General features: G+C 38.4%; 1 protein-coding gene across 1 annotated transcript; it reads left to right on the top strand.

Annotated features, from left to right (window-relative positions):
* Positions 1-8,082: 8,082 nt before the first annotated feature.
* On the top strand, positions 8,083-14,433 carry LOC137298359 (zinc finger protein 678-like). Its single transcript, XM_067830580.1, has 2 exons — positions 8,083-8,162; positions 12,520-14,433. The coding sequence occupies exon 2, from the start codon at positions 12,698-12,700 to the stop codon at positions 13,862-13,864; it is 1,167 nt and encodes a 388-aa protein (XP_067686681.1). The 5' UTR covers positions 8,083-8,162; positions 12,520-12,697; the 3' UTR covers positions 13,865-14,433.
* Positions 14,434-16,295: the final 1,862 nt, after the last annotated feature.

The following is a 16,295-nucleotide window of genomic DNA, read 5'->3' as shown; positions in this document are numbered from 1 at the left end:
AAACTGCTAAAGGTAAATCTAAGCCTAAGCCTGATGCTTCAAAACAGCAAAGTGGCAGAGCTCCTAAAGGGTCACAAAATAAAATTCAATTGCTTAATAAATATGGGTCTCTTGAAGACATGGACGTTTCTGAAAACGTCCATTCTAGGGCACATAGCTTGTCGCCCTCCAAAAGAGTGCGGGGTAGATCCCCAATAAATCCCCCCAAAAGATAGTTTATTCCAGTAATATTGTACAGTGGAACTGCAGAGGATTGAGGACTAATTTACATGAATTACAGCTATTAGTCCAAGAGTTTACACCTTCAGCGATATGTCTCCAAGAGACATATTTAAAACAAACAGATACATTTGACCTTTGTCATTTTAATGCATATCATTCTTTTTCACCTCCGGGTGATAGAGCCACTGGCGGGTCATCCGTTCTAGTCAGACAAAACGTTATTCAAAGCCCTGTATCACTTAATACTAATATGCAGGCTGTTGCTGTGAGAATTACTTTACATGTAGAGTTTACGCTATGCTCGCTGTATATTTCGCCGTCTTCGACGTTTGCCAAAACTGATCTGCAAGCTCTCTATGACCAACTCCCGAAGCCCTGTATTATAATGGGAGATTTAAATGGGCACAACCCTCTCTGGGGTAGTGTAAATATAAACACTAAAGGTAAGTTGTTGGAGGACTTTTGTTCTGACAATGACTTATGTATTTATAATGATGGTTCCAACACATATTTACACCCTGGTACAGGGACCTATTCTGCTCTCGACTTGTCATTGACAAATTCCGAACTATTAAATGAATTCGAATGGTCAGTCCACGATGACCTCTGTGGAAGTGACCATTTTCCTACTATATTAAAAGCTGTAACTCCATCTGATGTTCCTCCATCATCAAGGCGGAATTTTAAAAAGGCTAACTGGGCTTTATATGAAACACTGTGTGCTGAAAAACTTAAACCCGAACGTTTTATTGACGTTCCTGATGCTATCAAATCTTTCTCTGATGAACTGAATTCCATAGCTGATGAGTGTATACCAAAGTCCTCTACAGTTCCACACATAAGAAAACCATGGTTCAACGATGAGTGCAAACAAGCTAGGAAGGCAAGGAAAAAGGCAGAACATTATTTCCGTCGCCATCCCATGGTGCACAATTTAAATAAATTTAAAATTTTAAATGCTAAAGCACGGCGTACTTTTAAACAGAACAAACGCCAATCTTGGCAAAATTATGTATCCAAAATAAATTCTCGGACACCCATGTCCAAGGTATGGAACATGATCCAGAAAATTAAAGGTAAAGGTACTAAATCTACTGTCCATCATCTTAAACATGGAGATCAATTACTTACTGATAAATTAGATATTGTGAATAAACTGGGTGAGACTCTCGCTAAACACTCTTCCTCTTCGAATTATACACCTAAATTTCAGCAATATCAAAAACAACAAGAAAAGAAAACTATGAATTTCAATTCTGATAATGGGGAAGATTATAATGAAACTTTTTCTATTCATGAACTCCATACTGCTCTTGATCAAGCTCATGACACTGCTACTGGAGCTGATTTTTGATGATATTTGGACTTCCGGGAAATTTCCTTCTTCATGGCGTGATGCTATAGTAGTACCCATACCTAAACCTGGACGTGATCATACGGATCCATCCAATTATCGTCCGATTTCATTAACTAGCTGTGTTTGCAAGACCATGGAACGCATGATAAATAATCGACTTGTTTGGTACTTGGAAACAAATAACCTTATCACAGATATACAATGTGGTTTCCGTAAAAACAGAAGTGCTGTTGATCATTTAGTGCGTTTAGAATCATTTGTGAAAAACGCGCTGATTAATAAACAACATGCTGTGTCTATCTTTTTTGATCTTGAGAAGGCATATGACACAACCTGGAAGTATGGCATTCTGAGAGATTTACATGATTTCGGTTTGCGAGGTCGTTTGCCTCAATTCATAGGCAAATTTTTAAATAACAGACAATTTCAAGTCCGAGTGGGTTCTACCCTGTCTGATCATTACAATCAGGATCAGGGTGTTCCACAAGGCAGTATTTTGTCAGTCACACTTTTTAGTATAAAGATAAACAGTTTATCAAAAGTTTTAAACGATTCAATTGATGGATCGTTATTTGTGGATGATTTTAATATTTCTTGTCGTGGTAAAAATATGCATACCATTGAACGGCAATTGCAGTTGTGTTTAAACAAGATTAATAAATGGTGTCTTGAAAACGGCTTTAAATTTTCCAAATCGAAAACTAATTGTATACATTTTTGTCGTAAATATAAACCACATAAAGACCCTGAACTATCTCTAGATGGCACACCAATTAAAGTTGTGAAGGAAGCTAAGTTCTTGGGTCTCATTTTTGACTCACACTTAACGTTTTTACCCCATATTAAATCACTTAAAACTAAATGCCTGAAAGCACTTGACTTGTTGAAAGTGGTTTCAAATTCTAAATGGGGAGGGGATCAAGCTACCCTTCTCCATCTATATCGATCTCTCGTGCGTTCTAAACTCGATTATGGCTCCATTGTCTTTGGTGGAGCCTGCAAAAGCAACTTAAAACTATTAGATTCAGTCCATCATCAAGGTCTAAGACTTTGTCTTGGCTCCTTTAGAACTTCACCTGTTGACAGACTGTATGTCGAGGCTGACGAACCATCTCTTGAGCAGCGACGTATAAAATTAGCTTTACAGTATGTAACAAAACTATATTCAAATGAGTCCAACCCTGCATATAACTGTGTTTTCAATCCCCTGTATGAGGATTTATACAAAAAGAAATCTTCTCTTGTTCCGCCTCTTGGTTTAAGAATAAAACCACTTTTTTCTGCTGCCAGCATTGAACTGGAAAACATAGCTCCTTCCCGTCTTCTTTCTTCTCCTCCTTGGCAGTTGGTTAGGCCACAAGTTGACCTAACATTGACGACTTTTAAAAAATCAGAAACGAATGAATTACAGTATAAACAAGAATATAATCAACTGAAACATAAATATAGCAATTATAAATCCTTATTTACAGATGGGTCCAAGGACGGTGGCGCAGTTGCTTGTGCCACTGTCATTGGATCCAGAACAATATCTTCTCGATTACCCGATAATAGTTCTATTTTTACAGCAGAAGCTAACGCCATATTAACAGCTCTCAAATATATTCAACGACACCCTAAACGTAAACAATATATAATCTATTCCGACTCTCTTTCTTGCCTTCAGGCTATTAAAAATATCTTTTGTAAACATCCACTTCTAATAGAAATTATTGAATTGTATAATAATCTTGCCACTGGCCAATACGACATCGTCTTTTGTTGGTTACCCAGCCACGTAGGTATTTCCGGTAACGCAATGGCCGATCTTGCTGCCAAGGCAGCACTCAACAAATCTGTGACACCACTTCTTATTCCATACTCTGATTATAAAGCCAGCATTAGAACTTACATCCGTGATCTGATGCAGAAGAAGTGGGACACCCAAGGGGGCATAAATAAATTACATGCAATAAAACCGTATATTGGTTACACCTACTTGGGTTGTCAGTCCAGATTTGAAGAGGTCATCATGCGGCGATGTCGTGTTGGCCACACCAGATATACACATGAATACCTTTTGAAAGGTGAGGATCCTCCGTTCTGCATCCCTTGTGATGAAAGAATCACAGTCAAGCATATCTTGCTTGACTGTGTTGAGTATTCCATCACAAGGGATCAGTATTTTAATTCACGTACTATGAAGGATCTTTTTAACAGTGTTAGTCCTCATTTAATTATTGCATGTTTAAAGGAATTAAATTTGTTAACCGAACTGTAAATAGATAAATATTTTAAAATTGGAAGATTAAATTAGTAACTCAAATCGTTAGTGGGGGTTGAAGTACCGTAAAATATTGTCCTCCTGAGAGGGTACGTAAGTCCAAAAACATTTGACGTAAATTTCAGTTTTCCAGCTTTTTAATCGTAGAATAAGTGTGTTTTTACTTTATGGCTAGATTTGTCTAAATTGCTAACAGCTGAGGGGATGATGTAAATCCAGCTAGGGTCCATGCAGGAAGCAAATGTACTGTAAGTCCCCATGGTCCTTAGTATGGTGATCTACCTTCAGTTGTTGGCAACCTATAGCTCATTTTTATATTGTACTGTCCTCTATAGATACATTGTTTTAGGTCTATCCACTAGTTTTATATTCTATTCTGTGATATTCTAGTCAGTTTTACTGTCCTTCGTTGACAGGGTTTTACAATGTCCGTGCTAGTAATTCATTTGTATTTTTATAATTAATCGTTCTCGTCACGATATGGCTGCAATACTGCCGATGTGACGTTACGTTAAATACTAACTCACTCACTCACTTTTATGGGTTAAATGAAAATGTAAACATATACACATAATCATGACACTTTCCACAGAGGCCGTACTGTGTATCCTCTTCCTTGAATCATGTGGCATCCTGACAGCTTTTCAGGAAACTCACCTACAAATTAAATAACATTACTCAACACGAACAAGTTGGATCTTCATAAGTGAAATACACACCATATACTTACCTTGAACATATATCTCACATAAACATTAAAATATTGTGGAAGTCTCAAATTGAAAAAATCATCTCAATGCATACTATCCTACATTATGATGCCTGGTGTAATACAGGGCTCCTACAGGCATCTTTTTCTGGTTAGTATAGACTTTTGTATAAGTATAGACATTTAAGTGTAAAATCCGGGCTCCTTAACTACCCTTTTAAGATAATCTTCACACAAGTCTTACATGCATACATGTTTCTGTTCATATATGATATCAACTAAAACATTAATACCTGTAAGGAAGAGATTTTCCCCTGGCTCTCCTGCTGCCAAGACACATACTTATACAGCATGAAAACTTTGTAAAGATGTATCCATCAGACATTGAGAGAAAATATTGTGAAATAGTAAACCATTGCCAGCATCTCGGCTTATCCACACATCAGAAAAAAGAAATGGAAAACAGCAACATTATCGAATCAGATACCCACCTACATTTTCCATTTGCATACATGACTTTCAACATTCTATAACAATAATTTCTAATTGTATTTATCTTAATCGAATATTTAACAACATGCAGTTGTGTACTGGTAAACATATTATACTGCCCAACTAAACCAAAAATAGCTTCAATAGATTAATTTCTGAACCTTCAAAAAACAATTTGAAAATGTGTACAATTTTTCAATTGTGAAAGGTAATATTTTAGCACTATATGGCAAAATTGGACTGCATTTTACAATGAAAAGCACATACTAATTTTAAAGAAAGTTGGAGTTTGTTACTGAAAAGGTTACAAATACGAATTATCGTTTTTAACGCTAAATGAGATAAGAATGAAGATTTTATGGATATCAACTTCTTTATTTTGAGAACGCAACGTTTCGGAGTTAATGCTTACTCCTTCATCACGTGAATGAGAATGGTGTACAGAGCTATATTTACATGTACAGGTAAGCCATAACAAAGTAACAAGTAGAATGAGTTAACAAAAGCTGGAAGCAAGTATAAACAAGCACTGATAGGAAGCCGACAGTTATGATAACAATGATGGAAGCCAGTGGTAAGATTATGTTTACATAACACAGATTTGGGATTAAGGATGGAGGGAAATGGTGATGACATACACATGATTGGATGAGGATTAAGGATGATGCACATGGTAGGGATGATGATTAAGGATGATGCACATGGTAGGGATGATGATAAGGATGTACACGGGTGGATTGGCTATATATTGGCACACTGTTGTGTAAACACTAATGAATTAAACACTAATGTATTTCCCAACCATCAGAGACAGTTCTTAGAGAGATCTAGTGATCTTAATAAACTAGGCGGCAAAAAGAAAGTATAGGTTGGTGAAACTAAATGTTCTTTAAAAATGTCCGGGCACAGGGACCAAAAAATCACACCACCCCAACGCAGCTGAAGTGATGGTGCCGTGCGCAAAGGGGCTTGTATTGCTGAAAGTAATATGCCATGGGTCCAACAAGCCTACACTGCTATCCATACACATATAAAGAAGCCCTTCTTCATATGTGTATGGATATCAGTGTAGGCATGTTGGACCGAGGACGTATTATTTTCAGCAATACAAGCCCCTGTGGCCGTGCCTCCACGGGCGAATATGAGCCATTCAGTTGCAACACCGCTTCGTGAAAGCAGGGAGCCTATATAGAGAGTTATAGAGTATCCCTGGTGAAAGCGACGGCGACGGCCGCAACAGCCCTGTGACATCGCATCAGCCACCGCACAGCCCTTTCGCAGACTTCGTGCTGCAGGAATCTTCGCATATAGTCCCTTCTGAGAAATGTTCTTAACTGCACAACATTGACCCCAGAGACTGGAGGGGCAAGACATGTTAGAAGTCACATGCAACGTAGAACACAACTTTGCAGATTCTGATACCTTTCGGCATGCACTTACCGAAACAAATCACCAAAAAATGCCAATTCAGCCTATAGAGTTGGGAAAAAAACGCGATGAAAAAAGCCCGCGAAATCGGAGTTTAAACGATACCCCAAACATTCCCCCCAGCGCGGGGGGAAAAAGTGGTTTCAACAGCACTGCTGCTCCCATAACGCATGCGCAGGAATAGGTTCGAGGTTGGCTTGAAACAGTATGCATGCTCGGAGTATGGGGTCGTGAGCAGTACTCTAATCTTGGTTGTGTAAACAAACAAGTAAATAATCTACTCGTTACATAAAAAACTTATTGATTGTGGTAAGCAGTCTCTGTCACAGAGAAAGCTCAATGTCTGGTTTATTGACACCTATATGTCTTTCTGCCTGTCTGCTAGTGACAATATGCAATACACAGCTTCAATCATTGACCACATTACACCTATCAGGCCATACGCCATAAACAAAATAAACTGATTTATGACTCGTGCATCCGAGTCCTGTCTCTGCCACATGTAATTAGGCAGGTGTGATACTTGCACACGTGACATGTTTTTATGTCTGTGGGTTGCAAACAAACTACATTCATTTTTCTCGGATGACTGGATCTGACGGAAACTGCTGCAAACTCCTGTCAGTTTCAAGTTCAGCTTTGTACTTGGACGAATGACAGTGGAGGATTATTGTGGTGATTGTACGTTCGCTACCAAATGTTTTATGAAAGGTAATTATAAATCGCAACAAAATATGTCTGTAAGTAACTGATCAACTTTAATCCTTAACATTGTCATATACATGTATTTCACATCTATAGAGAATATTTTTATCTGGGATTTATTTATTTATTTATTTATTTATTTATTTATTTATTTATTTATTTATTTATTTATTTATTTATTTATTTATTTATTTATTTATTTATTTCCATTCATACATTTTTCAGCAAATTCAGTCAAAATTTCACTCTGGGTATAGCAGCCAGGTTACACGAATGTTCAGTTTCGGAAATATAAAGTCAATTTTAACTTCCTGCTTTAGGATTTAATGTAGCTTGTTTTGTCCCGTTTGTTTGTTTGTTTGTTTGTTTTTCTTGTTTGTTTTGTTTTGGTTGTTTTAAATAAATTTTATTTGCATATTCAATAAAAGAAATCCCATTTGTAATTATTAAACCCTTTCCTGAAATATAATTGGAAATATTGGATGAACATGTGGTAATAATTACGTCAGAATATGTCTTGAACAAATATGTTTTTCTCCTTCTTTTAGGTGCATGAGGGAGGTTTAATTCCTTGAAATGAATAAGCAAAAACATCAACACCATATATGAGTCGTTTGGTGATTATTAAGTACCACCATGATCAACCAGGACTAGAGATATCGTTCCTGATTGAAGCTTACCGGCCCCATTCGTAACTACTCGTGTCATTCCGGCAAGCAGGTTACATAAAGAAGCGAGTAGTTACGGATGAACCGCATTCGTAACTACTCGGGTCATTCCGGAAAGCCGGATGAACCGGTCCCTGTTGAGGTTCCCGCTACACTGGCCTCGCTACTATGAAGGAGCGCCATGGGGCCAGGTCATTGAGGAGTGAGGCAGGAAACCAGTCTCTTCTAAAAATAGCTACGCAACGGAAAATATTGTGAGTTTCATTGTACAGTTTCGTCCCGGACTCAACAGGGCGTGCGTTGTGGTGGCACTTTAACGTAAGTGTAGAGCATTCAGAAACATGTAGCCTTTGGATTTATTCGTGATCGTAGATTTCAATAAAGTAACGAGCAAGATATATATCGCGATGCAGTCGTAGAGTTCAACAGAGACAACTAGATCTACAAGACTATATTCAGTTTTGATTGCAGAATATGGACTTGTACCGGGCACGCTTCTGTATTTTGACTTTGTTTAGAGTAGATCTGTAGACCCTCAACTTTAATTAGCTACTCCTCAATCTGCCCATCCCGTTCACTGCCGCCGATGGTGTTTCTTCTATTCTCGTCAGAGGGGAGTCGTGGCGGTACAAATGGATGTTTTCGCACAAATAACTGTAACAGTTATCGCCATTTCAAAATTTCAGTCGTGAAATAGTACATATTTACATCATACAGCAACTCAAAATAATTCATTGTGAGACAAGTTGAGAGTTCATCTTACAGTAGACTAAAAAGGAATGAAACCTTGACTAAAGAAGCCCTTCTTTATATGTGTATGGATATCAGTGTATCCTTTTGGACCCAGGGCGTATTATTTTCAGCAATACAAGCCCTGGTGATACAGATCGTGTGTAAGCATTATTTTTCACTATTTCAAACAACGGAAGTCATTACAAATGCGTCCACATGTCAACTCACTGTTGTAAAAAAGCTATACCGTACATTATTCACAGAAACGAACATCAGATATCGTGAAAACTCGCTTTCCAAAAGAAAATTCCTCGAATCGGATTCACATTGCTGTAAAATTACTCACTCACTGTGACTTGGTCAGAAATCCAGTTTCCGTAACTGGGCGGTCGTTGTCACATACAAAACACTAACTTATAGGCATTTTTGTCTCCTATATCCCGATGACTGAGCACCTGTCAGTGTGTTTATACACGCAAATACCAACAAGCCTTGTGTGCCCTAATATGAAAGAAGACAGCAGACAATTTCAAGAAAAACACAAGTGTTCGGATAAACGGGTCACAACTGTATAGAATATTAGTTTCATCATTATCAGTAATAGCTCGGAGAAAGACACCAATTTACAATGTAGGACATTTCCGCATCAGGACAATTCCCCATGACATTTCCCACAGGACATTTCCCGATCTTGACATTTCCCCCTCACCTGTTTTGTACCAAGTAGGACAATTCCCCACACCCATCACAAAAACGAACAAACACAAGCTGATATTGTATAGTTGTTGTATTGATATAGTTATTTAGTCAAATATAATCATATACTGAGATCATGTTTCATCAGTTCACTTGAACGTGGCCTTTTACCTGGAAAGACTAATCTTTTTCACCAGTAACAACAGGAGCTGTTCTAGTGTTAATCAGTTGTCAGTGTAAGCTGTACACCGTTTTTTTCAACTGAGCTCGGTGATCTCATGTTCCTTTCCTCACATACTTTACTGGAGGTTGACCTTCTGCATCTTGATGAAGAGCTGTGAGGATGCTGGCAGCATCTTTCTGAAGACTGTCAATGGCTCTCCACACAGTGGGCATCTTGTGTCCTACCTATTGGCCAAAACTGTAGTACCAGCTCTTACACAGGTTCTTGGTGTGGTCACCATCAGCGTTTGTTGCTTCATGAACATTCCACAGATGAGGATATAGTGGGTGTAAATGGCGGACATGCATCAAGGGCACTGTTCCATTATCTGAAGGAGGAGACTGGAAAGGATCCTGTGACATGGTGACATCAAAGTAGGCAATCAGTTCATGAAGTTGCTCTGGAGCACTTTCCCTGATGAAGTTCAAACCAGCTGCTATGTCTTCAACTGGGAGGGCATCTGCAAGGACATCATCCAACATAGAACATCTTTGATATCTCCATGGCATATGTTACGATGAATCTCCACTATACAGCTCAGTCAGATGAATTTATTACCTTCCTTGGTTGGCGTTTAGCCAATCAGGTGTCTATGCTGTGAAGCTGAGCGTAGCGATCACAGCTCACTTTCTCTCTATGCAACCCATTACACTTGGCAACACAAGCCATGCAGAGGTTCTCTGAAGGAGGTAGAAGGGTTTCTTGCATATATGTTTTCAAAGTTTCGGACCTGTCAGTTTGTATGATTTTCCCCAAATCTGAGTCACAATGCAAACAACCCTTCGCAGCTGCGACCGCAATCTTTGTTGACACTGGTCAGCTTGGTTGTAACAACAGCTTAGCTGATTGGCTACTGTGAGAATGTGGAGCTTGCAAAGGGAGGTAATTAAGAATCAACCCGTAGATGCATCCAGGGTATAGTGTAGATATATCGAATATATCTGAGAGATATCGAGGATGAACATAGGTTCTAATGTTTTCATCTGCTTTGTAGACTTGATACAACCCAAGAATCACTTTACTCCACGTGATCTGGGTCAGATTATAGGAACATCATTTCAGGGAAACATGAGCAGTGTAAAAGTTATCCAGTGGAGCTTGCACAATAAACAGATGGTTAAACAAGGCAGGGGCACAAATAAATGTCCATCCATGAACCATGCATTAGAGCTGGCTAGGTGGCATAATGATTATTATGTGACAAATACAATGTCTCTGGAATCTGGAACACTGTCATGGATGAGGACTGGCTTTGGTTGTGATCCTACAGTGCTATTCCAATATCTGTCTGGTTGAAATGCTTGGAGTGTAGTTGGTGTCTTGGGTAAGGATCCCTGTTGCATGCGGCAGATGGTTCTCTTGACACTGTCAGTTCTTCCAAGAGATATGCTCGTTCTGCAACTGTCAAAGGCTGTTGGGCATCAGTGACAAGTTAGGCAGGTTTGCTGAGAATGTGTGAAGCGTTTCATATAAGTTGTGATAGTGTTTTTATGGCCTTGACGTTATCTTCACTGTTGTTATGTGAATGAGGGGTTGTTGAGCGGATTTCATTGTAGGCAGTATCAGTGGTTTCAGAACCTTTACCGTCAAAGGCCATGCTGCTGGAACACTCCCATAAGATAAGAGTTTTTCAAGTGTACCACTTCATATACATACACCACTCGAAACAGCTTCAGGCCTCCACAGTTATTTGGAAAGAATTCCGTTTCAAAATTTGTGAGCAGATAGTATTTTACAAGAATGTTTATACATAATTGTAAATCTCATTTTATATTTGAGAAAGTTAATTGTGGAGAAGGTTATACAAAACTGCTGATGGACACAGGAAATTGAAATTGCTGTGAAAACATTCACATCCTCATGTGTCCCATCTTGAAAACCACAGGAATCATTATAGACAGATTCTAATGACCTTACTGACCAGCTTATCCCTAATGCAGATTTGTTAATCTCATTGCCTCTAACAAGTGAATACACATAATGCACAGATTACCCCCATTCATGCACATCCTGGTGATTTTGAAAATTACCAGCAGCTTTGTCTGAAATTCTGGCTGAACTATCTGGAGAGAAAGTAATCAGGATTCATATAGAAATACTGTCAAATGTGTTGCAAAGTGTGCTGTGTGTTGCTTGTTTTTCAAGGAAATGTTTATAGGACCTACATTACAATTATCAATTTGATTAGATGCCATGCTGAGACAATCGGAAAATGATTTCAAGTGGTCCAAGTACATTCAATAAATGTGGTCAGAATGTCATTAAATGAACTGAATAAACTGATGAATAAAATCAACAACAGCATTCCTGAATGTTGTCAAACATACTTATAAATTACTATATCTATCCTTTTGTGTGATCATTTAATGTAAGTCAAGTCACTGACAGACACAATGTTTAATATGTCACAGGTCATTATGTAGCACGATTAGACCCCATAAGTTCACAATTTATGGTTAGATAGCAGTTTCTTGCCTAATGCGTTCACAATACCATCATTTTCATCTAAATCTAAAAGTTTTCGTTCACAAGGACAGTATCCATTATTGTAATATGATTGGCTGCTTGGGCATGCCTGATTTTGGCCAATCACAATCCCGATAGCAGACTATAGGGGCTAAATGAATTAATGATTATCAAATATATTCATTGCTTGTAACCAATTTTACCCCTTGGTGTATGTCAACTGTACACCGCTTGGCAAGATGTCTACTAATAAATGTTATTTGCTGTTTGTTTTATTTTGACAGGATGGCGATGATTGACTAGGCATAGCCCTTCAATATCTAACATCAGTAAAAGTATGGAAATTAATCTGATGAATGCAATTTATTTTGAGGCTATAGAGAAGATAACTGTACATCATGCCATTGGCAGTTTCCATTCTGGATACTGACAGTCATTCCACTAAGTTGTGTGTAGTGTGGGTGAAGACATTTTACAGTATCAGGTTTGTTGTCATGCAGTGTTTCATTCCATCATGTTGTATACCCTTGAGTGTAACAAAGTTTCTTTTGTTTGCAGAAAATACCACAACATCCACATGTTGAAAGCAATCTACAGAATCATTTCTCTGCCGTTGAATCGAATGCAGTCCTTTGAAGGGGTTTGATGGAAACAGATCTCTGACTGACACCATGGAATCCAGGGATTTCAATGAAGAACCCACCTATTAGTTGAACCTTGGAAAAAAAGTGATCTCATGAATGAACCTGTTATTGGAATCATGGAAACAAGTGATCTCCAAAGAGAACATGTTATTGGAACCATGGAAATGAATGGTATTGAGAATCCTGGCAAAGATAGTGGTGTAACAAAGCTGTTTTATGCATGTAGAAAGTGCAGTAAAACGTTTTCTACATCACATAACTTGAAAAGACACTTGCAGTGTCATTTTGGAATTAAGCCTAATCAGTGTCCTGAATGTATGAAAACATTCACACAATCATGTGATCTTCAGAGACACATGCAGTTTCACAGTGGAAACAAGCCTTATCAGTGTCCTGAATGTCGGGAAATGTTCACACAATCAGATGATTTTCAGAGACACATGCAGATTCACAGTGGAATCAAGCCCTATGAATGTGTTGAATGTGGGGAAGAATTTACACTTTCAAGTGATTTTCTGAAACACATGAAAATTCATGCAGTAATCAAACCATATAAGTGTATGGTATGTGAGAAAACATTTGGTCAAGTAGGTAGCCGAAATATTCACATGAGGATTCACACAGGAATCAAGCCTTATAAATGTGATGAATGTGGGAAAACATTTGCACACTCAGGTACTTTAGAGGCACACATGAGGATTCACACAGGAGTCAAGCCATATCAGTGTGATGAATGTGGGAAAACATTTACAGAATTGGGTCAGCTACAGGCTCACATGAAGGTTCACAGTGAAATCAGGCCCTATCAATGTGATGAATGTGGAAAAACATTCAAACACTTATTTTGCCTCCAGACACACATGAAAAGTCACACAGGACTCAAGCCATATGAGTGCATTGTGTGTGAGAAAACATTTACAAGCTCAGCAAGCCAGCAGAGACACATGGCAATTCACACAGGAATCAAGCCTTATCAGTGTGTTGAATGTGGAAAAAAATTTATAACATCATCTCGCCTGAAGGAACACATGAGGATTCACCGTGGAATCTCGCCTCATCAGTGTGTTGAATGTAGAAAAAATTTTACAAGATCAGATCACCTGAAGGCACACATGAGGATTCACAGTGGAATAAAGCCTTATCAGTGCGTTGAATGTGGGAAAACATTTACAGAATCAAAAGCTTTGAAGACACACATGAAGATTCACAGTAGAATGAAGCCAATCAAGAATGTGAAGAATGTTGGAGGCAAAAAATGACACAATCAGCTCACATGCACGCACAGGATGATTCACACAAATCAAGTCTAATGAAGGTGTGTTCAATATGGGGGGAAAAGTTACACAATTAGTTTATCTGCAGACACTTGAGGATTCACACAGAAACCAAGCCTTATTCATGTTGAATGTAGGGGCTGAAATTACAGTCATGTACTCTTCAGAAACAGTTAAGAAAGGATGTACACCTGCAGGCATCCTGCAGAAACACAGATTCAAGGTTGAATCATATCTTATCAATGTGATGAATGTGGGAGAACATTTTCACCATCAGATACTCAGCCAGTAAACAGTAATGAGTGTTGTTGAGTTTTTGTGTTATGTATGCATAGCAAGGTGTAACTGGCTTTTGTTCGAATGAAGCACGACTAACTTAAATTTTAATATGGAAAGCAGTCGATCATAGCCTGACCCTATGTCAGGAACATGGAGTAGCTAATCATGGGATTAGAAATCTCACACCTGTGATAACAATTTTCTCACATGGGTTTTTCACCCAGGGGTGTGCAAGACACACCGGCATACCAGTGTATATTGCAATAAACTTATCAAACAAATGTTGGGATACATATACTGTGTTCAAAGACTAATATTGTAGAAATTAGAATTGCCATTTGCCACTAGTGTCACTCACTGTCAAACACTGAAGTCCCTAATGCATGACAACGCATGAATTGCAATATATTGCACTACAATTAATTGCCAATGCACAGCCCCATGGAACACAACTAAATGCTGAGACCAACATGCTGTCGCTGACCGCTGTTGTACATTTCTGTTTTACTGAGTTAGTGAGTTAAGGTTTATGCTCTTTTAGCAATATTCCAGCAATATCACAGCAGAGCACAACATCTCTTGCATACAGTTGAATGTAACATTTTTTAAGATGCTTTATTATCCTTGTACACAAAGTAGTAGGGGATATTGGCTTGAACTCCTGTCTGCCCATGAGTCCAAGATGGAAACATGTCTGCAATAAGCACAGATTTTCTTGACGTTCTAGGTTGTGACACCAAATGTGATGTGTATTTTCAGGACACACATGAATTGATGGAGTTGAAAAACATAAACCGAGTTAGAGTTCTGGCCCTTGTCATGGGTAATTTGATTTCGTGCACATTATTACCAACAGATTGTGGAACAGATTTTCTCATTAACTGTATTATATGTAGGGGAATATTATGTAAATATTGTGGTAGAGTAAAAATTCTGGATCAAATAGGAACAGAATGCTGTGTAACGTGTGACAAATGAGCTGTGTAACAACTGTTGTTTTTTAAGGAAATGGGCATGGAATGAGCGAGGTTAGTTTTACACCACTATCAGTTATAATCCAGCTATATGACAGCAGTTTTTATATAATTGAGTCTATGTCTGTGTGCATAATGATATGTGTGCTTGGCTTTCTGTGTGCATATGAATGTGTCTGAAACTGTGCATGTGTGTGTATGTATATGCATGTGCGTCCACATGTGTAAATGAATGTGTGTATGTCTGAGTTCATGTTTGTGTGTGTGGACCACTAATTCATCTCCATTGGCTCCATCAACCTTTGATCATCACCCAGTAGTTCCATCAACTATGTATCATAACCCAACCATTACACCAACCATGGATGATCATCCAGTAGTTCCACCAACCATCTAGCCTAAGTCAGCAGTTCTCCGGACTGTAATTCATTGTCCAATAGTTCACCAACTGTGGATGATCGCCTTGTAGTTCCCCCACGTTCAACCATCACACAGTAGTTTTCCACACTGTCAATCACCACTCAGTAATTCTCCCTACTACCAATCATTAGCCAGTAGTTCCACCAACTGTGGATCATCGCCCAGTACATCCCCACTATTCTCCGCTGTCACCTGGTAGGTTTCTTCACTCGATCATCATGCTTTTTCCTACAATAGTCTGCATTGGCATGGAAAAACTTTATGGTTGTAACACGAGGTGCAATGAGGTAAAGATAAAATAGCAAACTGTCAAATTAAGACTTTGCTCTGTTTATGCAGTTACACTTTACACATGATTCCTAGTACTTATTTTGATAAGGTATTATAAAAACTTCCAAGTATATTTTCAAACAAGTCATATATTTTTCCAGTAAGTGTACCTTGATACTGAACAAATCCACAAAATAAAATAGCCGAGCAGTGCATTTGATTATTTACAACAAAAAACAACATCACACGATTTTCTGTCACAGCCTTGCTTAATTTTGACTTCATGCATTTTTTTCATTTATGGATGTGTTTTTCTTCTACATTTGTACTTTGGATGTGACACCGAGTGTCATCACTTGTTTCCTGTGGCATTTCAGTGGCTGTTGACACATGTGTTGAATGTGACACGGAGAGTCATCACTACCTTCATGTGGCATTTCAGTAGTTGATGCCATATATGTAGAATGTGTCAC

This window comes from Haliotis asinina, chromosome 10, assembly GCF_037392515.1.
Source record: "Haliotis asinina isolate JCU_RB_2024 chromosome 10, JCU_Hal_asi_v2, whole genome shotgun sequence".
In the NCBI taxonomy this organism is placed as follows: domain Eukaryota; kingdom Metazoa; phylum Mollusca; class Gastropoda; order Lepetellida; family Haliotidae; genus Haliotis; species Haliotis asinina.
Note: the sequence above shows the minus strand (reverse complement) of the source record. Positions and strands in the feature narration are given on the sequence as shown.

Bases quoted from the DNA above. Each gene is read 5' to 3' on its own strand.
- LOC137298359 (XM_067830580.1), top strand. From the start codon at position 12,698: ATGAATGAACCTGTTATTGGAATCATGGAAACAAGTGATCTCCAAAGA.